The 24,053-nt window shown below is 37.1% G+C and overlaps 2 protein-coding genes across 27 annotated transcripts in view; one reads left to right on the top strand and one right to left on the bottom strand.

The window, feature by feature from the left end:
• The window catches only part of LOC136409496 (collagen alpha chain CG42342-like), a 122,662-nt gene extending 117,958 nt beyond the window's left edge, over positions 1 to 4,704 (top strand). For 11 of the 26 annotated variants that reach the window (XM_066391010.1, XM_066391009.1, XM_066391011.1 and 8 more), the window contains 7 exons: positions 250 to 276; positions 1,904 to 1,957; positions 2,145 to 2,171; positions 2,324 to 2,359; positions 2,415 to 2,549; positions 2,619 to 2,848; positions 2,974 to 4,700. In XM_066391010.1, coding sequence (XP_066247107.1) covers positions 250 to 276; positions 1,904 to 1,957; positions 2,145 to 2,171; positions 2,324 to 2,359; positions 2,415 to 2,549; positions 2,619 to 2,792 — 453 coding nt within the window. In that variant the 3' untranslated portion in view covers positions 2,793 to 2,848; positions 2,974 to 4,700. Of the gene's footprint in view, positions 1 to 249; positions 277 to 1,903; positions 1,958 to 2,144; positions 2,172 to 2,323; positions 2,360 to 2,414; positions 2,550 to 2,618; positions 2,849 to 2,973 lie in introns of all 26 variants that reach the window. The other 15 variants (XM_066391016.1, XM_066391020.1, XM_066391037.1 and 12 more) reach the window with 7 other exon arrangements.
• A 2,176-nt stretch (positions 4,705 to 6,880) lies between these two features.
• On the bottom strand, positions 6,881 to 8,099 carry LOC136409630 (odorant receptor Or2-like). The gene is made up of 6 exons (XM_066391259.1): positions 7,966 to 8,099; positions 7,673 to 7,816; positions 7,519 to 7,618; positions 7,361 to 7,465; positions 7,151 to 7,306; positions 6,881 to 7,086 (listed from the first exon to the last, which is right to left on the bottom strand). The coding sequence occupies exons 1-6, from the start codon at positions 7,983 to 7,985 to the stop codon at positions 7,042 to 7,044; spliced, it is 570 nt and encodes a 189-aa protein (XP_066247356.1). The 5' UTR covers positions 7,986 to 8,099; the 3' UTR covers positions 6,881 to 7,041.
• Positions 8,100 to 24,053: the final 15,954 nt, after the last annotated feature.

Raw genomic sequence — 24,053 nt, forward strand, 5'->3', positions numbered from 1 at the left:
TCTATATTCCACTGTATCCACGATAAGGCACCAATTAGCTAGTGAAAATTCTCCAGAAATGTGGTTTCCACTAATACATGTGTTTTTAGAGTGACTTTAATTGCTAGGATGATGTCCATCCCTCTGCATGGGTTTGTCATAGTGAACAGTGAAAATGTTGAGCATTTTGGCACCCATCGATCACCCATATAGTTTTACAGTTATCGCTCACATTTTCGCACCTCATTTCTCAGATATTTTTCTTCACAGGGTCCGCCCGGTTTGGATGGTATGAAAGTAAGTATTTTCCTGACCAATATCACATGGATCCTTACATTTTATCTATTTGTTCGGGATTGTAGTGAAGTCATGCAAAAAATCCCATGTGTTTGGAAATGTGTCATTTAGATCTAAACATTAGTAAATTTTAACTAATAAAACTTAGATACAAGTAACATTAGAATTTCTTTCAAATTTCTTATACAAATTTCCTTATTTACAATGTTTTATTGATCACATGAAGGGTACTACTAAGTACTAGAGTACATCGTAACTGTAACGTGCTATATCAGTTTTTTACAACTTTTTACTATTTACGTTCTGAAACTAACTGAATTAATCCTAACGTTAAACCTCACACCTCACGATCAAATAAGATCGACCTGTTTGTAAATACTTACCATCAGTATATGCAGATACCTACTATTACCCAATTTGGGTTTTTGCAATAGTTAATTCAATTTTTAAAGTATTTTCCTACTTTACTTAGATTATTTTATTTCCTTTTCTTTTAAATTTATCTTTTGCAACAAGCAGGTATCACCAGTGCAATTAGAAATATAGGGATTATACAAGTAGGACAAGGGCTGCCTAAGGTTTTATGTGCCTGTGACAAAGACCAACGAAGTGGGTTGCGAAACTAGCAGCTGACATGAGGGGGAGTCAGTCCCGCCGACGTCTCCACTTCGATGTTTAAATTAGTATGGGTTTTGCTGGCTTCGGGGCCATGAAAATTTTTGAAAATATCGGAGCAAAAAGCAGCAATGTCAATAAATGAAAAAAAAACGATTTATTCATCACTTATATCAATAAAAATTCTGAAACGATAAGACGTCTAGGAATACACAGGACTGACTCCGCCCACTTCAACCACTAGTGTCTTAACCCACTTTATTAGTTTTTGTTGGAAGCATATTAAACCTTATACGGTCCTTGCACAATCTCTTTGTGTCCACATGAACTGGTGACACCTGTATACGAGGTACTGTACTTTAAACATTAATTTATAAAGGAAATTATTGGTTTATTTGCCAAAGATTAGAAGAATCTTTGGAAATTGAATAAAGAACCTATATCCCCGGGAATTTACTTATAGTTAATGATTAATGGTTATTGACTTAAGGGTTAACCACGTTTTCAACCGCATTTTCAATCTCCTGTTTAAGTCTTAATGGTTCATGAAATATAATTAGACTATCCCGTTTGGAGCTAAATGGTACCAAATAGAGATTAGTAATGGGTTTACAGTATTGGTCCTGATCTGCCACAAAATGCAAGACAAGAACTGGCTCTGTGAAAACAAGTTTGAGACCAATTTTATAAGTGCAAGAAATATATAAGTTGATTGGAAAAATCTCACTTTTTTAAAATATCATTAAAAAAGAGCTTTATTAAGGAAGATTTTTATAAGCTAGTATCCTTTGATTCTTCGAAGTTGTCTTGGACTAATATGCTTACCCTTCTCTGTTTCTAATCACCACTTTTCCTTTTTCCATTGAAAACTCTCTACTCCGAAAAATCAGATGAAAGTGTCCAAATAGAATTAATTCAGTACAACAACAATTAATATGAAAATATAAGGATTTATGTAATTTTCAATGAACTACATGCTCGATATAATACCTAATTCTTACTCATGCGTCAGGGCGCACAAGGAGAGCCAGGTACCAAAGGAGAAAGAGGAGATCCTGGCTTGCCAGTAAGTACAAGAGCAGAACATTATTTGTAATAACGAAGCCATTAAAAAGTAATTAAACTCAATTAATAAATATATCTAAAATCCCCGTTTTAAGTCTCAAAAACGACTTTATAAAAAAAACATTCTTAGCTACATTAACATTAAAATGCACATCTTTGCACTTTACTAACAATTTTTTCTCTTTTAGGGAACCGACGGAATCCCCGGTCACGAGGTACTGCTATCATTTTAACACCTCACTCAACTAACCCACAATGCTTACGGCTAAAAAGATCATTAATAACAGTATGACATAAACCATTAGATTCACTCTCCTTCCTCTCACATCACACAGCGAAATGTCTAATGCACTCATTACACTTGCAGGGCCCCAAAGGAGATAAAGGATACAAGGGCGATGCTGTAAGTAATCGATTAAATTATTTTTACATCAAAATCTGTAACATTGTAAACTTAGGGTCCACTTGGGAAAAGAGGCCGAAAAGGCGATAAGGGAGACAAAGGGGACCAAGGAGTGCCGGGCTTGGACGCCCCGTGTCCCTTAGGTCCTGACGGGCTTCCCTTACCAGGTTGTGGATGGCGACCTCCTAAGGTACCCACTTTATTGCTGACTTAACGCTATTGCTTGTGTGGAGTCAAAAAGCCACTAACCTCATTGTAGGACTTAAGCAAACCAGCACCTCCTTCTTCGCCTCCGTCCAGCAACGTGGAAGCAGAAGAAGGGACGGACGAGGGAGGGCAGGATGATTACGAGGACCCGGAGGGCGGTGAAGAAGAATACGAAGAGTATCCAGAACAAAACGTCGCTATGTCCGTGTCTGCTTCAGCCATTTAACATTTGCTGGTTGTTTTTGTTGGTTTTGGTCTTTGTTGTTGAATAACTTTTCTTTGGTATGTAGGTAGTACTATAACTATTCTTAGTTAAGGTTCTAATAAACTGTTATATCCAGAAAATATTTGTCCGATTTTCCAGTTAGTTGTCCAAACCTGTAGTATAATCCGTATTCTCTTTTCAGATTTACACCATCCAGTGATTCAAGAAAAGGGCACTGTCTAGTTATGTACTTACTTAGTGCAGTGAAATTGTGTATATAGTGTTTATTGTAAGATTTAGCTATTTGAACTAGCTAAGAAGTGAAAATTTCCATTCAAATGTGTAGTTGGGGATTTTGAACGCTCGAAAGGTTACAAACGTTCTCGACCTAAGAGTAAATAGATATGCTGGTTAAAAATAACAAAACGTTCATGGAAGGCTTCAGGTATAAGGAACGATTTTGCTATTCCATGGAAGTTTGCATCAAAGTTGGTTCTTACAGTATCACATACATGGTGGATCGATCAAGTGAATTACTGTTTGTCCATATTTTCACTAAACTTTAATTTTACTAATTGCCTCAAAGGTGCATTCCACATTAAGTGAAAATCAATAGAACAAAGGACTAATGGAATATATTAACCCAGGCCAATCTTAAACTTCACACAAGGGTTAGCTTTCATGTATGCAACTGCGCCTTAGTATGTATAATTAATTTGTCCATTTTAGATAATTACTTATGTAAGAATAGTTCTACAGCTATTTACCTACCTACTAGGCATTTTTTTATTCAATTCACAATTAGTTACAATTGTACTCTATCAGTCCACATGAGAAGATCCATATGAGTGTGCAAAGTGCACCTTTAATAAGCTCGTTAATTTTTTAAAGGTTTCAATCCGAGATTTTTTCTTCTTTCCTACCAATACGAGATTCTGGTCCATATTCCTGTCCATATTTCGAAAATCGTCAATTTTAGCATTAATGTGAGTTGTGCTCAATAATCAAATTTCCACCTTAAAAATCAGCGAAACATTTTTGGATCGACTATTTAGGGGCGTCCCGTATAGGCATTCCCGAACAGTTTCCAAATTTCTCGAAAAATTTGTTTGTCTCCCGTAAATCGTTCAAATTTTGTGTGTTTCGAAAGCATGGTCTCATATGGGATTACCGCCCTTTGTAACAAATTTTTCCTCTTTTTTGTTAAGGGACTTATCGAAGAATCAATATAACGAATCGTTCATAAAAAGACCTTCAAAACATGATCTCACATGTAAAAAAGGGTTGCCTTTCTATTTGGAAAAAAATCGAAGTTTTCTTTAGCTGTCATTAACATCTCACTAAAAAGGAATTGATGTCTTTTGAAAATTTTGGATCACACGTTACACAGCTGTATGTTAAGAAAGTTTACCTCATATTTTTTCAATTTTCTTATTTCGTCGTTTCGTTCAAACACAGAAAATGTAATTTCAGTATGTTTGAATTCAGTCGTCTTTCCTGTATGGGAAATATTTGCAATTTAAACCACATAAATGAATTGGATCATATCAGTTTAGAGAACCTCACCATATTGATTACTTCTACTATTAGCATTAATATACAACTCTACGTGTTCTAAAGGAAATTGTTACTTATACAGGGTGGCGCAAACATTACCATGCATTTAACTAGGCAAGAGGAAAAGAGTTTTCCATCAAAATTAAAGCTATCGGAGTGCTACTAAAATTTGAAAAAGAGAGCATTAGTTGTGCAATGAACTAAACTAAAGGTTTTTGCACCCTCTGGCTCCAAACAAGCCTTCAAAAAACATAGAAATCAATATGGTTTTTCTCCCTAAATTTAGTTTTATTTCAAATATATTAGTCTTTATCATGACTATTCCCCACCTCATTTCTTATAGTTCACAGAAAAAGCAACAACGGAGTTAGGAATTGCCCTAATAATCTAATATGTTTCAATTAAAGAAGAAATTAGTGATCGATATTTTTATGAAGTGTTTGTATAAATTGTATATTATTATATAATTAGATTAGATCCAGATTAGTATTTAATAGTATGATATGAGTAATATATTGTTGTAAGAAATGAACTTTTCTGTCATTAATCCTCATTTATATTATACCGGTCTTTTTGCATAGGAATAAATGAAATAATCCTAGTTAATGAAATTTAACGCGTTTTAATATGTTTTTATATGGATAAATGTACAAATCAACAAAAAAATATATCACTAAAAGATTGAATATAGTGTGTCAAGATAAAAATTGCAAAATTTGTCAACGCACAGTCTAGTTTAACTCTTCCAGCGCATTAATCGTGCTCGGGTACTATGGTTTGTACCATCACATCTTTCATCCTACCAGGTGGTCTGGCGTGCCTCTTTACTCATGTCTGTGATGTAACAAAATTGTATCCTTCGATAAATTTAGGTCTCGTTGGTTTCGTTTCAATTACTGTCTTATTGCTATTGGTCCTTGAAACAGCTTTTTCATAGTTCCTTCCTAGGTTCCACTTGAGGCTCCGTTGGCCCAGGTTCATTTATTTAAATTCCTCCTTTATTTATTAAAAGGACTTCCACGAGGACTAAAAAATGCTGGGAACTCGAAGTATCATTTATCCCTCACACACCCTCACGTGCTGAGTCTTCATCGATCAAAATATTACTATCTATGTATATCTAAATCTAACAGAAACAGGTTCTTCCTCAAAACTTATCTTAAACAAATTTTGAAGCGTTATTTTCCTTCAATTATACTGGTTAAGAAGACAAATCTTTACGGCGATGGCGGTCACTCATTTGAGAGGTGCGATGTTCTCATATGAACTAACATTTAATTAATTATAATTTCGCAAAAAAAGACAAATACATGTTAGCTTCTCTCCAAAATTCGCTCTGAAAATTTTAATCCATGTTCATAGCTTCAATGAAGTGATGTTGGTTTGTTTGACAAAATTCATAACACTTAGCGAAACTACAATACAACCCTCTTGGCTCACTTGTACTTAAAGAATTCAATTTAAGTTATATGACGAGGGGCATACAACTAATGCTTCCCTCCCATCACAGCCTAATAGCTGGTAGCATTGGGACAGTTAGGCGCTAATGGGTTAAGTACATATTTTGTTTCCGAAAGAATATGCTTGTGAATCATTATGAAATGTTAGAACGGTTAAAAATCTTTAAACTACGTCCCTTCCAATTTTCTTGCAGAACCTTTTCAAAGTATCACAAAATGCAGTCAGCTTCATAATAATAATGACAATGATAATGATAATGATAATGATACGGATAAAGATAATGATAATAATAATAACAATAATAATATTAATAAGAAAAGAGACTACAAACCAAAATCGAAGAACTTCGGCGGAGAATAGGTCATCTTTCAGAGTATGTCGCAGGAAGAATATCCAAAAAGTTAGAAAAGAAAGTGCAAAGTATGTTGCAACAAATACGTATCCACTCAAAATAAGACCCGAACAATGTCACTGTATGGCAGTGCTTGAACACACTTTAACCAAGGCTCTCGGTGCTCTCAGGTAGACCGCATAAATGCTATAAATCCAGCAACAAAAGAAACCAGGAGAAAATTCTATTCAGGCAAGTCGAAAAGATTTCTATAGAAATCTCGAAAAAGACGAGGATGAACCTGGGCATTACCATTTTTGGGGCTGCATCTATCAATACTGGAGGGGTCAGCTATCCACGTAGGTTTCGTACGGAGTCCAATCTGCATTGGTAAATGAGGAAAAAATGGTGCATCAGGATCGTGAGGAAACGCTGAGCACTTCGTTTCAAACGGTTCCTGAGAAATCGTCAAAAATCTAAAAAAAAACTTTATTTTTAACACCCTGTATCTTGAAAACGATGTGTTTGCAGACTCATGTTTATAGGGATTTTTTTTTACAATGAGCCAAGGAGTCCCACCCTTTATTTGCAGACACACGTTTTGAAACATTCTGTATAATAGTTTACTTTACTTAAATGGCTACAATCTATTTTGTGTTTTTGTTGCATTATTAAAATTATATAAGGAGGTACGAGGTAAGTCGTTGGTGCTTAGAGTAAAGTCGAGTTCTGCTGATCTGCGTGCTAATTTGTTTTCCTTTGATAGTACATCTATTACCATTATTACAACTTGATGCCATCTGATGCACGGTATGCATATATTAATTTTTAATTTGAAAATTCGTGTAAGTAACGTAGTCATCATGTATTGGAGACGATCCGTGATGTCTCAACATATATCTATCCCTGCTGTATTATCAATTATGTCAGAATGAGCATTACGTATGAATATGTAGCCTTAAGTATCTAAAATAAGCGCGTTCCATGGAGACCATTATCACATCAATGAGATCAGTAGATGAAAACTTACAGAAATAAAGGACACTATCGACATCTGACTAAATGGACCAATTGTGAAGGCAAGAGGTTTCTGAACTCTCATGATAAAAATCAACACCATGAATTTGATTTTAGGAGTCTCGTCTGGCCAATTGCTTTCCCAGATTGAGTGGCTCAATTTCTGACTCTAAAATCCAATAAGAGAGGAGGCTTTTATAAATTGCTGATGATATGTGCTTACCAGAATCAAAAGTTCATTGGCATGGTAATAATACAAAGAAAGCCTTAACATCGTGGTTATGATGAACATGGTTATAGATCCGACTAACATTAACGTAATTTTGTTCTAATTAGAAGATGATGTTAGAGAATATTGTGATGAGAAGAAAAGTCACCAACCCCAGAAATTTGCGTGATGACAGAGGCAATTTGAATTGAGCTCTGAATAAAATCGAACACCATAGTATAGGCCATGTTCTTGTTGTAGGTATTAACATATCTGAAAATGTGGAAATCACCGAAAAGTAGGTAATACCACGTTTTTGTGACTCACTGAATAATATTCTCATGTCTGGCAATGAGGTGTTTAAAAAATAAGAAAGCAGCCATTTGCTCGTCCTCAATGGCATTCAAAGCTTGGTATTTCCGTTTAAAATCCTGAAAATTCCTTAGGAAATGGTCTAGCTTTCTTAGTTGCCTGCAAGGATACAAAATCAAACTGATCAAGAGGAAATCAGTGGTTGTTACAGAACAAGACCCGATTAGCATATCAATATTTTGAAAAGTATACACAATCTAAAACTGATAATATTTGATTTGTTTATATGAGCATGTAACTCAATGAACCTTATAATGTTCTTGCACATCAAAGGGAAACCAAGAGGATATAGGCATTTTTCTTTCAATCCTGGTCAAATTTCCATATGTTTCTTCAACGGGTCGAACCACAATGGGTTTTAAGATGTATAACAAACACACGATAACCGTGACGTAAGTGTAAAACCTATACTTCCAATTGGCGTTTTCAATGCTCTCTTTATCGAGTTTTTGAATCTAGAATTTTGGAATATTACGTCATGAAAACTAAACCATCGTTAAACCTACCAATTCATCATCAATTGGATCTTCCTTCGCCTCATCTTCAATAATTGTCTCGATCAATTTCTTGAAGCTGGGACTCATTCGAATTATCAATCGCCTACAAATAATGATAGTGTATATTAAGGTAAGACATAAATTCAAAGACATCAGATCTTTTCTAATGGGGTGTTCGTTCAAGATCACGAATAATTCTATGTATTCCGTAATAACGAATCTACTCCAATAAACAAATATTATGTTGGAATAGACGTTATAAGCGCTTCGCATCTTCTTGTTTTCTGGAAACATGAACTCCGACGGGAAAATTCCCACTATAGAGCACCCTTTTATGGCCATTTCCAAGCGTTTGCATTTAGGGTATATCTAGAAAAAACTGGGATAAGAAACCAAAATCCAAAGAGATTTTTTATAATTATCAGGATTATTAAGATTTACTTACGATCATCTTTTTCGATAGCGGTAGCTGTAGCTGTAGCTATCACTCGGCAGATGTAAATACCTACGTAGCTGCCGACTAAGTGTGGCACTAGGGAAATTAACTTCGGTGCATATTGCATAGGCATAGATAATATAATATTGGATTGTATACAGAATGTCCATTATTCGTGTTTTAAAGAAATTCAGTGTTTGTTTTAATTGCTCAGGATAGTAGGTAAGACAGATTCAAATGCCAGATGTTTTTTGGGAACGGCTCCTTTTGTGTTAGTAAAATTAAAGAATCGACTGCAATAATCTCTATCATATGCTATGTAGTAATTACACAATAAAGGCCCATGGAGCAATGGCATTTTTTTTATTGAATATAAAGCATCATAGCTGTTCCCGCAATTTTCAGTATAAATATTTACCTACTTATTGATAAAAATCCGTTTAATTGAAATTTATGTACTGATGTACACTGATGGAATCTGATAGGAATGTTAGCAAATTCTACAATGAAACGGCAAATTCATTTGCAACAAAAACCAAAACTTTCCAAAGCAATTTATGTATTTTATCTTTATTTCATCTTTTGCATAATGTGGTTTTCTTCCCGGAGAAAAAGTCCCCCCACAGGGTGTGCCTCCAATTGGCGCCTACCTGCGAGACTCTACATATAGTCCTACAGCTATAAAAGTTCCCAAGAAACTCTTAAAAGCCCACTTTCCACGAACATTCTTTTGGGAAATTCGAAAATAGTAGCCCTCTCCCAACCTGTTTAGGAGAAAGACTTTTTTATGGTAACATTGGACTATATTATTTTTCTCTGACTTTTTTGGGAAATTACTTGAAATTAAAAAAAAACATTCACCCTTAGTGTACATTGCAATAGATTACTCAAAATCTCAAGTCAGGCTCTTATTGGTTTCGTGCTTCTTGGGAATTATCATCAGACGGTCGTGTAGGGAAGGAGAGAAATAGATGTTGGGTTCGTGTCCTTTTAAAAATTTCGCAACTTGAAAAAAATATTCGTTGGTAAGGCCACAATTATTTTGCAACATACTATATAGTATTCTGACGATAATACATTATAGTATTGTCCTCTTATTTATTTACCGTTTTAATCCTTACATATGTACAATTATATATCAATTATGAGTATTTAAGTGTCTAGTTATTATTTCATGTCTCTTTTACAACTTTAGCCTATAATTACTATTATTTTAGCCGCATTTCAAGGAGAGGTTTTCATCATTGATATGGAAATTTATCCGATGTTTCTATCCATGTTTTATAATTTAATTTGCTTAAATTCAAAGGGTGAAATAATATACAGGATGTTAAAAAAAGATTGTAAAATATTTAATGAGGTAATAGTATGGGCAGAAATAAGCAAAAAACTCTTAGTAAACAAGGGTCCGCAAAGTAACGGTTTCGGAGATATGGAAGGTTATTCTTTCTTGAAACATTTATTCTAATTACTTATTACTTATTTATTATCTACAAATAACAAAAAAAGCCTCTAACAAAAACAAAAAATACAGTTACATAAGGTGTTCAAAATGCCCTCTTTCCATTTCCAAGCAGGCCCGACATCTTTTTCTGAAGAATATTTGAACCCTTTCTAAAACCTCCTCATTGGCTCGGATTTGTTGGCATTTTTGATTAATCCGTAGCTGCAGCTCCTCGAGGCTATTTATAGGAGTGTCATAGACGAATGTTTTCAAATATCTCCAAAAAAAGAAATCTAAAAGGTTTAAATCAGGCAATCTTGCAGGCCATAATACAAGTCCGTCCCTTCCTATCCATCTATGTGGAAAAGTTTGGTCTAAATGCCCTCTAACGACAATTGAAAAATGAATTGAAGCAACATCATGCTGAAACCACATTTGTTGTCTTTGGTCTAAAGGAATGTCGTCAAAAAGATGACCCATTGTGTTTTGCAAAACATTTAAGTAAGTAGCGCCTGTTAATCAGTTTGGTAAAACAACAGGACCTAAAAACCTGTCGCCTACAATACCCATCCAAATGTTTAATGAAAAACGTTTCTGATGTCCAGATTCCATTAGAGCATGGGGATTTTCATCGACCCAAACATGTGTATTGTGAAAATTAACAACTCCATTTCGTGTGAATCCGACCTCATCAGTAAAAAGAATGTTGGCATGAAAATGGGGAGTCTTCAGCATCACTGCATAGAAACCAGCAGCAAAAAACCAAACGTGCTTGATGATCAAGTGAATTTAAGGTCTGTACTCGTTGTACATGGTATGGATAAAGCAGCTCCTCGTGGAGGGTTTTCCAAATAAGAGGAATACTAATTCCTACAGCAGCTGATATTCTTTGCACACTCGTCTTTGGATTATGCTCTATCTGTGCTAAAATTTCTTCTTCTACTCTAGGAGTAAATACTGACCTTGGTCTTTCGGATAAACAGCATTGTCTGTTCAATGAACTGGTATCGCGCAATATTTGACGAATTGTTCCCAACATACGATGTGGAGAAATTTGGTGATTTGAGTAAACTTTAACATAAAGACATTGCGTTTCGGTAGCAATGCCATTAGCACGACCATACATGAAGTGCATGTCGGTTAATTCTGCATTAGAGCATAGCAAACGAAAACTTGTACACTGACAACAATCAAATTCTTAAGATTTATACCATGCTAAGAAAATGCAAATTTTTGTAATATAAAAAAATTGGGTGAAAAAAGATTTTTTTTTGTTTATAAATAAATAAGTCTTTCAAGAAAGAATAACCTTTCATATCTCCGAAACCGTTACTTTGAGGACTCATGTTTACTAAGACTTTTTTGCTTATTTTGGTCCATACTATTACCTCTTCAAATATTTTACAATCTTTTTTTAACACCCTGTACGTTATTATTTTTATATACTTTTTAATCATTATTAATATCATTATCATGTTACTAGAATATACTTGTTCATTACGTGAGTTACATTACTTACGCGAGTTATAGAACCTTAAAGTGCGTAGAATGTATATAGATGTGGGATTCATTAATCAGATAGTTTTAATCCTTCTGTATATACATCATTAATTCATACCAGATGATACATCTTTTGAACTAATTTTTCCGAATTCCTCAAAAATGTCTAAATCAAAATTGGCCAATTTGGGTATCATTATAACAAGAATCGAAAAATCTTTCAAACAAGGTTCTACTCGACCTTATTTTCCATTTAAGATTTTAGGGGTTTAACTCACCCCAGCTAGGGAATTGATGTGAAAGGAGCGAGTATACGTTCATAATGTGTCTCCCTCGGATATAAAGTTTACGTGTTCGAGCGTTTTTTAAATTTAAGTTTCTAGATACGCAAAAATGCCTCTGTTTCGTTTTCGATACGCCACCCTGTATGTAAATAACTTTCCTTTTTACAAGAAAGTCGAGGCACGATCAAGAAGTCGCTAAGTTGTACATAGCGATAGCGTTAATATTGTTAGTGAAGTTAACATTGTTAGATCTAAAGTGAAAAGAGATGTGAGGAGGATGCTGTACCCCTATAGGACGCCCATGAATGTTGCAATCTGGTTAGAAGTATTCTCGTCAATTAAGAGGGTTTTGAAATCGTTATCTTCATGTGATATTGATGTTTATTGATTGATATCTAACCACTCTTTGTCGGTACTGGTGGGAAGTGTAGCCGCATTTTGTCGGCATTAATGACAAAGTACCGAGCAAGTGCTATCAATACCGCTATAATGTGGCAGGTGGTGTCATAAATCGATAATTGCTCTCCAGCCAGGGTACGACACTGTTTTATTACCCTTAGATTTAGTATTTAAGAACACCCCGAACCTACAGGGCTCTCTTTCTTTCGAGTGGCTCATCTGTACCTATTATCCGTGGATCAGAATATTGTATCCACCATTATATCAAACCCTCAACAACAATAGAAAAACCTACATAAATTATAACGATTATAAACGTTATGTTTGTTAAGCATATTTTTCTATATATATTATTATATATTTCTATTTCGTTAGAATATAAACAATAGACAGCCATTTTGTTATCATTATTTTTTTATTTGTTTATTCAAAATTATAAACGAAATGGTATTAGTTATTCAATTAATGCACATGTTGATTAACATGATTTATTATTTACTAATTTGTGTGAAAGGTTCTTGTGTGTCCGTTCTTTATCACAGATTTACACTGCGGTCCAGTCTTGCAAACACTACATACTCTAGTTATCAAAGAAATATATTTTAGTTACACAAATCAAAGGTGCATCAATTCAGTTCCTCTCGGTGTGACAAAAACGAGAGTGGTTCTTCGGTGATACACAAAACCCAGAACCAGCCGCGGAAGCAGATACCATTAAGTTACATCAGTGTCTTGGAGAGGTTGAGTAGCAACTATCCCCGATATACGAGTAGTGGTCCTTCGAGCCGGATATTTCACAACCCAGGAAATCATCCTGTTTTGCCCAGTTCCAATGTTCAAGAGAACCAAGGGGTCTCAGTTCAACAAAGTGTAAGTAGTGAAAGTGGTATGCAAGTCTAAGTGCAAATTAAGGCCAGTGAACAGTGTCAGAAGGTCAGTAAACATAAGTCTATTTGTAATTTCTAAAACTATATATTCAAAAATGTCTACCAAAGCATCTGCAGAAGAATTAGTTAAGTGGAGATCAGTAGTCAAAAGCAAATTCACTAGGTTAGAAACATGTTTAAGTAACAATGTGCGAGCTGATGTTGATGAGTATAAAACACGGCAAACTGACATGTTAAAAAATTATGAGACATATGCGCTCGTTCAAAAGGATCTAGAACTTTTGAATGATAAATATGTAATGATAGGGATAATGTCGAAGAACAGTATTATAGTTTAGTTGTGAATTTTAAGAAGGCAATTGATTGATGTCATACAAAAGCTACAATGCACGAAGTAAACCTCCCGATGAAGGCTGTTAGGTCAGGTGGTACTAGTAGTTCCATCAAACTACCGGAGTTAAAATTACCTACATTCTATGGTACCATAAGTAACTGGCAAAGCTTCTTTGAACTTTTCAATACGCTGATTACAAATGATCACAATTTGTCTGATGTTAAAAAATTAATATATCTAAAGTCCTCTCTTAAGAATGAACCCGCTCGCCTGTTGGAAAATTTAGAGATAGTTGGCTCAAACTTTGAGATTGCTTTGTGTGTTACGAAACAGATACGAAAACAAAACACTCATCGTCAATTCTCACATCAAAAACGTGCTAAAATTGACTCCACCAACGAAAGCAAACACTCACAATTTACGAGAGTTTGTGACACAAATAAGGTGCAATATCAAAGCTCTGGAAAACTTTCATATAAACGATAAGATCGCAGATCTAGTACTTATACAAGTACTTACACAAAACTTAGATTTCAACTTAAAACGATCTTTCGAAGGTGAAAGGGATAACTCTGAATATCCCACTCTAACTGAATTTGTCGATTTTTTAGTCAAAAAATGCAAAATTCTTGAAAGCTTGTCAAGCTATGAAAGGGTTGTCAAACCCAAGGGGGGACAGTATCAATCTCATCATGCATTCTTAAAAACTAGTGATCAAACAAATTCTGGCAAATGTTTCTTGTGTAAAAACAGTACACACAAAATTTACAGCTGCACAAAATTTCTCAACCTTTCACCTGAAGATCGTATCAAGATTGTTAAAACTGGAAGGGCTTGCAATAACTGTCTTGCTACCGGTCAATGGTCAATTGCAAATCGACTTCAACTTGCAAAATATGTCACAAAAACACAACACTCTACTGCATTTGTCAGAAAGCACGCTTGAACAATTAAGTTCCTCAAATTCATTACTAGCGAGAAGGCCCTCAAGTACTATTTTGCAACAAGATTAAGCACATACAGTTAATGATATAATCCCTCAAAATGAACAAATTCAAGCACCCGCCAGTCTTTCAGTATCTTCACAGTGTCGCGAAGTTTTATTAGGTACTGCTATTATTACGCTTTACGATAGCCAAAACCGACCGGTTGAAGCCCGCTGTCTACTGGATTCAGGTAGTCAAATATCGTTCGTGATTGAAGGATTAGTAAAGCGATTAAATCTTTCTCCACGAATAAAGAGTTTACAAATCACGGGAATATCACAAAATCTTTCAATCACAAGGATAATCACAGATATCAAATTCTACTCTCGCTTAAACAAAAACCAGCCATTCGTAACGACTTGTGCAGTACTCAAGGAAACAACTTGTCAACAACTCTAACTTCCAATTGATCCACAGTCAATACCTGTTCCCCACTACATCCAGTTGGCAGACCCTACATTCTACATTCCGGGAGAAATTGATGTATTGCTAGGAGCCGACTGCTACTTCAATCTCATTATTGAAGGTAACATAAAGTTAAGCACTTATTTACCTGTGTTGCAAAACACTCATTTAGGTTACATAATTGCGGGAGGATTTCATTACTCCCACAGAGCAAGCTCAAATGTTAATACCGTAAAGAACTTTAAAGGCAACCATCAGTCTATCCCGAGGGCAACGTCGCTTTATTGTAGCAATACGGAATTAACTAATATAATCAAATCATTTTGGGAAATCGAAGAAGTGAAACCACACGAACCAACAGATACACTTGTTGCACCCGAAGAGTAACGAGTACAACAAATATTTGACAACGCGGCTCAAATGGCAGATATCAGATAAATCTACCGTTAAAAAGCAAGAACGAGTATCAAAGACTTGGAGATTCATTTACACAAGCCAAAATGCGATTTATCAATTTAGAGAAAAAATTCAGTAAGGATCAGGAGCTTTTCGAAAAATACAAACAATTTATAAATGAATATGTCTCCTTAGGGCACGCCAACTATATCCCACTCAACCCTTTCACTAAATCCAATAACGATAGGTTTTTTTACCCCATCATTGTGTCTTAAGAAGCGACAGTACGACAACAAAACTACGGGTGGTATTTGATGGTTCAATGAAAAGTTCCACAGGCGTGTCTCTAAACGATTTAACGTTTAAAGGTTATATTAGGTCGTATAGTATGAAATGAGTAGAATTGAATTGAAGCTTTAGTCATTTTTTTTTTCATATGAAATGTTTTTATTGTCAATCGAAATATGCACCACCATTATCAATACACTTCTGCTACTTAACGGGAAGTTCATTGATTCCCCTGCTGTAAAAGCCTGCAAGCCAGGAATCGATAAACTCTTGGAAGGCAGCTTTGACAGCCTCGTCGGAGTTGAATGTTTTCCCTACCAAGAAGTTATCCAAATTTTGAAAGAAGTGGTAATCAGTGGGTGCTAAGTCGGGTGAATACGGTGGATGACGAAGAGTTTCCAATTCCAACTCCTGTAGCTTGGCCAAGGTGACTTGTGCGGTGTGTGGCCGAGCGTTGTCGTGCAACAATAGCGGTGCGCTTCGATTGACTAATCTTGGCTGCTTAACAGTCAGTTGCCTGATCATTTCGGTCAGTTGTCGGCAGTAGACATCAGCCGTAATCGATTCACCAGGTTTCATGAAGCTGTGATGGATGACACCTGCGTTGGACCACCAAACGGACACCATAAGCTTCTTTTGATGAAGATTTTTTTTCGCACAATGTTTTGGTGGTTCATTTTGATCCAACCACTGCGATGAACGTCTGGTATTGTCATATAGGATCCATTTCTCATCACAAGTAACAATCCGATTCAAAAATGGATCGTTATTATACCGGCACAACAAAGAAACACAAGCTTCGAGACGTCGTTCTTTCTGTATGTCGCTCAACTCATGCGGTACCCACTTGTCCAGCTTTTTCACCTTACCAATTTCAGCCAAATGAGTCAATATTGTTTTTTTGGTTACACTGAATATTAACGATAATTCGCTTGCACTTTGACGTGGATTCTCTTCCACCACAGCTTTCAGATAATCGTTATCCACTTGAGTTTCAGGTCGTCCACGTGGTTCATTTGTTCAGGTTAGTTCAGGTCAAAATTGCCAGAACGAAATTTCATGAACCAACGAGATACTGTTTGCTGTGAAGTGACTTCAGTACCAAACACATCATTAATATTGCGAGCCGTCTGAGCTGTTGTGGTTCCACGGTGGAACTCATATTTCATTAACACACGAATTTCACTATTTTGCATGGCTGCACAAAAATTTTTATAAAAATAAAAGTTTTCAATAATTTTTAATACTTTAAACTCTGATCGAAAGAGGAAGAATGTGCCTTTTCCACATAAAAAAGTCAAGTCCAAATATAGATTTAGAGTGAAGTTATTCGCAGTTGAATGTGGCATTTCGAGAATCTACTCATTTCATACTACACGACCTAATACAATACAACTGGAACTATTCGACATTTTGGTCAAATTTAGAATATTTTGTTATGTTCTTACAGCAGACATCGAAAAAATGTTTAGACAGATCCTCGTCAACCCAACTCAAAGATGTTTACAAAACATTCTGTGGCGCAATTCTTCAGAGGAACCCCTAAGGTGCATTGAGCTAGCGACGGTGACATATGGAACTAATTGTGCACCGTTCTTGAGCACAAGGTGTCTTCAAGACATAGCTGTAAAAAATCAAGATCGTTACCCAATCGCTAGCAATGCACTTCTGAATCATTGTTACGTTGATGACATATTGTTTGGTAGTAACAGTCTACAGACCCTATTAGGGGCTCATACACAACTTACTAATTGTCTCGATACCGCCCACATGAAGTTACACAAGTGGAGTTCCAATTCCACTGAATTTCTCCAAAAACTAGCAAAGGATAATTCAAACCCTAATTATGTCCTAATGCCAGAAAGAGCTTCAAACAAGGTACTGGGTCTAAACTGGAACCCAACCACAGATCATTTAAGCACAATTATACCCGAAATAAAGGCAAAAGAAACTTACACTAAAAGACAAGTTCTGGCAACTATTGCCTCCATATGTGACCCTATCGGAATCATAAATCCCGTAGTAGTTTCTGCCAAAATCATAATGCAGGACATCTGGAAGGGAAAATCTGGTTGGGATGACACTCTGCCTTAAGAAATCATATCGAAATGGAAATGCTTTTTAAGCGCACTATCATTCTTATCAAACCTATCCATCCCACGGTATTCGTTTCTTAATAACTAGCTACATAAAGTCGAAATACATGGGTTCTCGGATGCTAGCATGAAGGCCTATGGAGCTTGCGTGTATTTACGAGCTTTTTATCATAAGGGGACAATATCCTGTACTCTGTTAAGTTCAAAAAATCGAGTCGCACCACTGAAGGTGATCACACTTCCCAAATTAGAGCTTATGGGAGCTATTCTATTATCTGATCTAACGGGAAAAATTGTATCGGTTATAAAAAATGTTATCCCAAAGATTGATTCAATTAACTTGTGGTCAGATTCTGAGATCGTTCTTGCTTGGCTAAAATCAAGTTCATCTCGTTGGACAACGTTTGTTGCAAATAGAACTTCTCATATTCAGCAACTCACCGCTAAGGCTCAGTGGCGCTATGTAGGCTCAAAGGAAAACCCAGCCGACATTCTATCAAGGGGATCCCTCCCTAATGAACTTTTGAGTTCAAAATTGTGGTGGAATGGACCATCCTTCTTGAGTGATCACAAAACTGACTTGATGAAGTACCGGTACTTAACTCATAATACCCAAATTATCCCCGAGGAACGAACGGTTACTGTGCACGTCATACAATATTCATACAATGATATCTATGAAACATTTACTAAATTTTCTAAGCTTACTAAGGCCCAACGTGTACTAGCGCATTGTTTAAGATTTATCAATAACGTAAGGCATGCACCAAAACAAAAGTCAAATTTTTTACAAGCTGATGAACTGTGTAAGGCAGAACGAATTCTAATTAAGAATATTATAATCATAGTACTTTTTTACTGAAATACAAGGGCTGAAAAACAATCAACCCCTCTCAAACAAATGTATGAAAACGCTAGCACCATTTCTTTGCTGTGATCAGTTACTGCGGGTCGGCGGAAGATTGTCAAATGCCCCGACATCGTATAATCAAAAATACCCAATTCTTCTGCTTTCGAAATGTCACCTGGTACGATTACTTTTAGAAAGAGAGCATGTTAGGCTGTTGCATTGTGGTCCCCAAACGATACTGTCCAATATACGATTGAGGTACTGGCCTCTTGACGGCCTTCGCAAAATCAAAAAAGTTATCCACTGTTGCTTGATGTGCCACAGGCTAAAGGCTACTACCACCACTCAACTCATAGGCCAACTTCCAAAGGAAAGACTAAAGCTCACTCGACTATTTACTAATGTTGGAATTGTTGGGACCGTTACTGGGTGGGAGTCTCACGCTCTCTCGCTCACTGCACTTTCGCTCTCTGCTCTCTCGCTGCGGCTCTCTCTCTCCCCACCACCACTTAGACGGTAAATGGATCTTCCCGCATTGTCCGGCGAATTCGAGAAGGGTCAGGCCCTTCTAGAAAACACGGCCACGGACTATAAAAGGTCGCGGGGGAAGTAGCACATGTGTGGGACAGCGTGCTTCAAGTGAGAACGTTACCGTGCAGTGAAGTGTTCTTTAGTTGTTAATCGTTATCTGTATAATATCTTGGGTATTTAATAAATTAGCTCCCCAAATCCAACAGGAATTGATTATGGCGGTCCGTACTCAATCAAATTCTCTTAATTAAGACGAGCATGCATTACTAAATGTTACATAGCAATATTTGTTTGCTTCGCAACTCGGGCGATTCATATAGAGTTAGTATCAGATCTTAGTACGAATTCCTTCTTATTAACTTTAAAAAGATTTATATCCAGAAGGGGAATTCCTGCTAGAATTTTTAGTGACAATGCAAAGAATTTTTTAGGCGCTCGCAACCAGTTTAAATCACTATGATTTTTTCAAATCACGCACAAATAAAGAAGTAATACAAGCCTTTGCTGGTGAAAGACAAATTTTTTGGAAATTTATACCGTCAAGATCTCCTCACCACGGTGGGATATGGCAAGTCGCTAGAAAAAGCGCCAAGTACCATCTGATAAGAATTGTGGGAAATCTAGTATTAACCTTTGAGGAACTGAGTACTACATTAACCCAAATCGAAGCAATACTGAATTCCCGTCCATTGTGCCAATTATCAGGTGACCCTTTTGAGTTAAATTGTCTAACCCCGGGTCATTTCTTGATAGGGTCACATTTAATGTCTTATCTAGAAACGGATATTACGACTGTCTCCACAAACAGATTATTAATTTATAAGAACTGTACTTGGGTACAACAACAATTTTAGAAATATTGGAGCAAATGTGTTCTGAATCAATACCAAACTAGGCCTAAATGGTCCTGTGTATCACCTAACATTGAACTCAATGACATTGTATTGCTAAAGGACGAGCAAACCTCACCACTGAAATGACCCTTAACAAAAGTCGTTGAGGTGTTTCCAGGGAAAGACAATCTTGTTCGAGTTGTTAAGGTGAAAACTCAAAGCGGAGAATACACGCGAGCAATCTCAAAGATATGTTGCCTTCCAATAAGTAGTTAAAGTAAGCAAATTATTTGTTATTGAATAATGTATATATGCAAGACAACTAGTTATAAGATTAGAGTGATTAACTTGTAATTAGGTTATTGGACATTCGCCCAAAGGGGGGAGTATGTCTGAAAATAATTCAGACTTCTTGGGAATTCCTAAATTCAGCAAAAGGTTAAGCCTGAAGGCCGATCATAAACCGGGGCGACTATCCCAGAATGGTTTACAACCTGGAATTCCTAATGGGTCTTTTATCTTTATTGTTGGCCGGAATTGGGCTTTAGTTTAAAACTCATCTGGTGGTTGCAAGATGTTGGAAATCGGAAAGCAAAATGAAAGACCGACAAAGGTCAGTTCCCAGATTGTGTGACGGTAATAAACTCATTAAGTGCACTCCACTGCATCTACAATGCGGCAAGGAAGAGATTGGATTTACCGTCAATTGGTGTATTGTCCTTTCATCCTCCTTTGTCGGCTGAGACGGCTACCCCGCCCCTCCTCCCCCCATAGGGATGAAGCCGAACCAATGGGAGTGAAGGAACCAGAAGAAATTTCCATCAGGATCTGAACAAAGACTCTTCATCAATCTGTGATCAAGAACGGATACACAAGCACCTTTCACACAAATTGACACTGCGGTCCAGTCTTGCAAACACTACATACTCTAGTTATCAAAGAAATATATTTTAGTTAAACAAATCAAAGGTGCATTAATTCAGTTCCTCTCGGTGTGATAAAAACGAGAGTGGTCCTGTAATGATACACAAAACCAAGAACTAGCCGCGGAAGCATATACCATTAAGTTACATCAGTGTCTTGGAGAGGTTGGGATTAACTTGGATATCACGGAAACCACTTCGAGCGTTACTTTTTTTTTCCCGTAATCTACTCGCTTAGTAATTCACCAATGTTTTTTTTTTGGTGCGGAAATGCTTTGTTCAAAAGTTTGCTTTTCCACATTTATTTCAATACTTGACTCTCTTACGGGACCGTGGAGCGAACAGGGGTGCTGGGTGGGATAAATAAAAATAAATTGAGGTAAGTTGAGGAAAGTTTAGGTAAGTTGTAGTATTGTTGGTGCCTTGAGTTAGGTAATTAGTTAATTTTAATCGTAAACTAGCCGTACTTAGTCCTTTAAGCTACGCCAATGTATGTCAGTATTTGTTGGGGAGATTTTATGTGGAGGGAGGGACGACGACACCCAAAAAGCCATACCGAAGGTTGTTTTATGTTTGGGAAATACGCTACTTGTGAATAGACGCAGTCTAAATTGAACTAATGCTGAGATCCGCAATTTAGCGTGTCTCCAATGCCCCAATAAAAGGGACCGATATAGGTATGCGCCCGACGGTTGGGTTTATGATGGTAGGCGCCCTTATGGCGCAGAAAGTCCGACCTATATAGGACCGATATAGGTAAACGATTTTATTTGGAAATTTAAAGTTGGAATCATGGAATATAAATGGTTTGATAATATGTTGCCTAAAACCCGTGAAGAAGGCTATCAACTAGCTTTACGAGAACAACTTCTTCCGAAGCCGCTATTTTGTAGAAGCAAAACAAAAGGTCATTCCGAACCAGTTACGCGTTTTTTACATTATTTTGACTCTGACACTAATTTGCGTCGATATCGATGTCCAAAACGGAATAAATGTCGACCTGACATATTCGTCTCCAGTGGCACATGGTTTGAAAATTCTCGGCTTTCAATTCAAAGTGAATTCATGTGAGCATTAATTAATAAATATATGTCGGAGATTTATTAGTTTTTTAGTTCTGTAAGTGTAATATTAGAAGAGACAATAAGATGTAGGGCAGGCTGACAGCCTTCTTAAGAAGAAGCATTGTCGAGCGAGGTCACTAATACCACGACGCTTTTAAGTGGCCATGTGTGCTAATTATTTGGGTGACACTAAACTATTGGTTCCTTTGTAATAAGGACTAGCAGGTACTTTTCCCACGGTTCTGAAGGACTCACCAGAACTGGGAAAGTTAAGACAACAGGGACAAAGAACAGGCAGTTAATAGATTGACGAGCAGAAGAGCGGTCGTGGGGTAGTGAATTCGCTAGTCTGTCTTTTCATTCTTTGACTTTTAAAGAGATACCTTTCCTATAAAATGGAAAACGCATCAAACGCTATTCCGACATATATATATATATTTTTTTAAATTTAATCTTTTTATACTAGTATACTTTACCATTACGCTCACGGTTCAAGTTATGAACAAATCCAGCGAGCTTGTACGCAAGATGGGGAAAAGCTGCTTGCTACAGACACAGTTTCCAATCGTGTAAGATATTGTAGGGAAATGGTAACAGAAGCTTTCTCCAAAATGCAGGAACAAATGCCTAAAACTGGAGGTTAAAGTGTTGTAGTTCAGGTTAGTTCGGGTTAGTTCCAGAATCTCTTTATGATTCAATTTTACATAAATACATTGGTATATAAATAGTATTACATTTTAGATTGACGAGTCTATGTTTGGTCATAGAAAATATAACAGGGGAAGGATTCTTAATGGGCATTGGGTTCTAGGCATAATAGCGGAAGGATCGGAAGATTTGCGTAGTGTACTATGTCCTGACAACAAGCGTAGTGCGGAGGTTCTGCTGCCCATCATTCAGAAACATGTAGTTGAAGGATCCGATGTGTGGACTGATTGTTGGAAGGCGTATGATGGCCTTAAGAATTTGGGCTACAGTCATCATACGGTAAATCACAGCAAAGAGTTTGTTGCTGAGGATGGGACACATACACAAAGGATAGAATCTCGGTGGAACGTATTGAAGCGAAAATTGAAAGGACGATCTATACCGGAAAGTCAATTCGCTGATGTTCTGTGTGAAGAACTCTGGCGTCGCTATTGTCGGAAAATCAATATCGACCCAATGGAAGCTTTATTAAATATAATTCGTTTGGAATATGGTGATTTCCGTTAATAAATATATTAATCCAAAAAAACTAAGTTTATTTTGCTATATACTTACCTTTTTTTTTTATAGAGGTAGGGGAAATGCATTTACGCACTTCCGCCAGGCCGTTGATGTTTTGTTGGTAATTCGGCCTGGCTGTGTGGGGCTCCGGTGAACAGCATAGATGCCGACTACCCGCTAAAACCCCCTTCCTCTCTTCACCCTGAATCCCCCCCGGAACCGCCGCTAGGCATTACTTCAGGGGGGTGGTGGTATTTTCGCGGCTACATCCCTCCCCTATCCACAGGAGGCGGCTCAGCCACGCTCTTTCTTCTTTCTTCCTTCCTTTCTTCTTCCTCTCTCCCTTCACGTTCTCTGATCCTAGCAAGAACCCTCCTAAACTCCCCGCACCTCCCAGATCCAGTCCTATGCGTCCCCATTCCACAGTTCATGCACCTCTCTTTCCCCTCGCACTCTCTCCTCTCATGTCCCTCCTCCCCACATGCATAACAGCATCCTCTCCGATCTTCTCCCTTACAATGCTCAATCCCATGATCTAATCCCCAACATCTTCGACACCTTCTCACCTCGATCTTCTTTTCCAGCCTACACCTTGCATACCCCACCCTCAAGTACGTTGCTCCCTCAATAACACCTCCTCCCATTTCCTCTCAACCAGTACCGTCACCGCCTGCACATCCCTTCTTATAGTTCTCATCTCCCCCACAGATACTTCTCCATCCTGCATTCCTGGTACCTTCTCCATGATAGCCTGTTTTACCTCCTCCCTTCCTGTCGTAATGTCCATCCCTCTCACGTACGCCACTGTTCTACTCATTCCCGGTCCAACTATCCTAACCCTTCCCCCTATACCTCCCTGTACTTTATTCTTCATTTCCCTTGCCCCATCACCTCGTTCCCCCATCTCTATCAAAATCTTCCCTTCCCTAGTTGTTCTTATTTCCGTAACCTGCTCCTTCTTATCACTATCCTTC

This window comes from Euwallacea similis, chromosome 6 (genome assembly GCF_039881205.1).
Source record: "Euwallacea similis isolate ESF13 chromosome 6, ESF131.1, whole genome shotgun sequence".
In the NCBI taxonomy this organism is placed as follows: Eukaryota; Metazoa; Arthropoda; class Insecta; order Coleoptera; family Curculionidae; genus Euwallacea; species Euwallacea similis.

What these genes read in the sequence shown, in the direction of transcription:
- LOC136409630 (XM_066391259.1), bottom strand. Translation starts at nt 7,985, where the DNA reads ATGTGCAAGAACATTATAAG. An exon ending in AGACATGAGAATATTATTCA is followed by an intron (nt 7,619 to 7,672) that starts GTGAGTCACAAA and finishes CCACATTTTCAG; the next exon opens with ATATGTTAATACCTACAACA. An exon ending in TCATCACGCAAATTTCTGGG is followed by an intron (nt 7,466 to 7,518) that starts GTTGGTGACTTT and finishes TCTTCTAATTAG; the next exon opens with AACAAAATTACGTTAATGTT.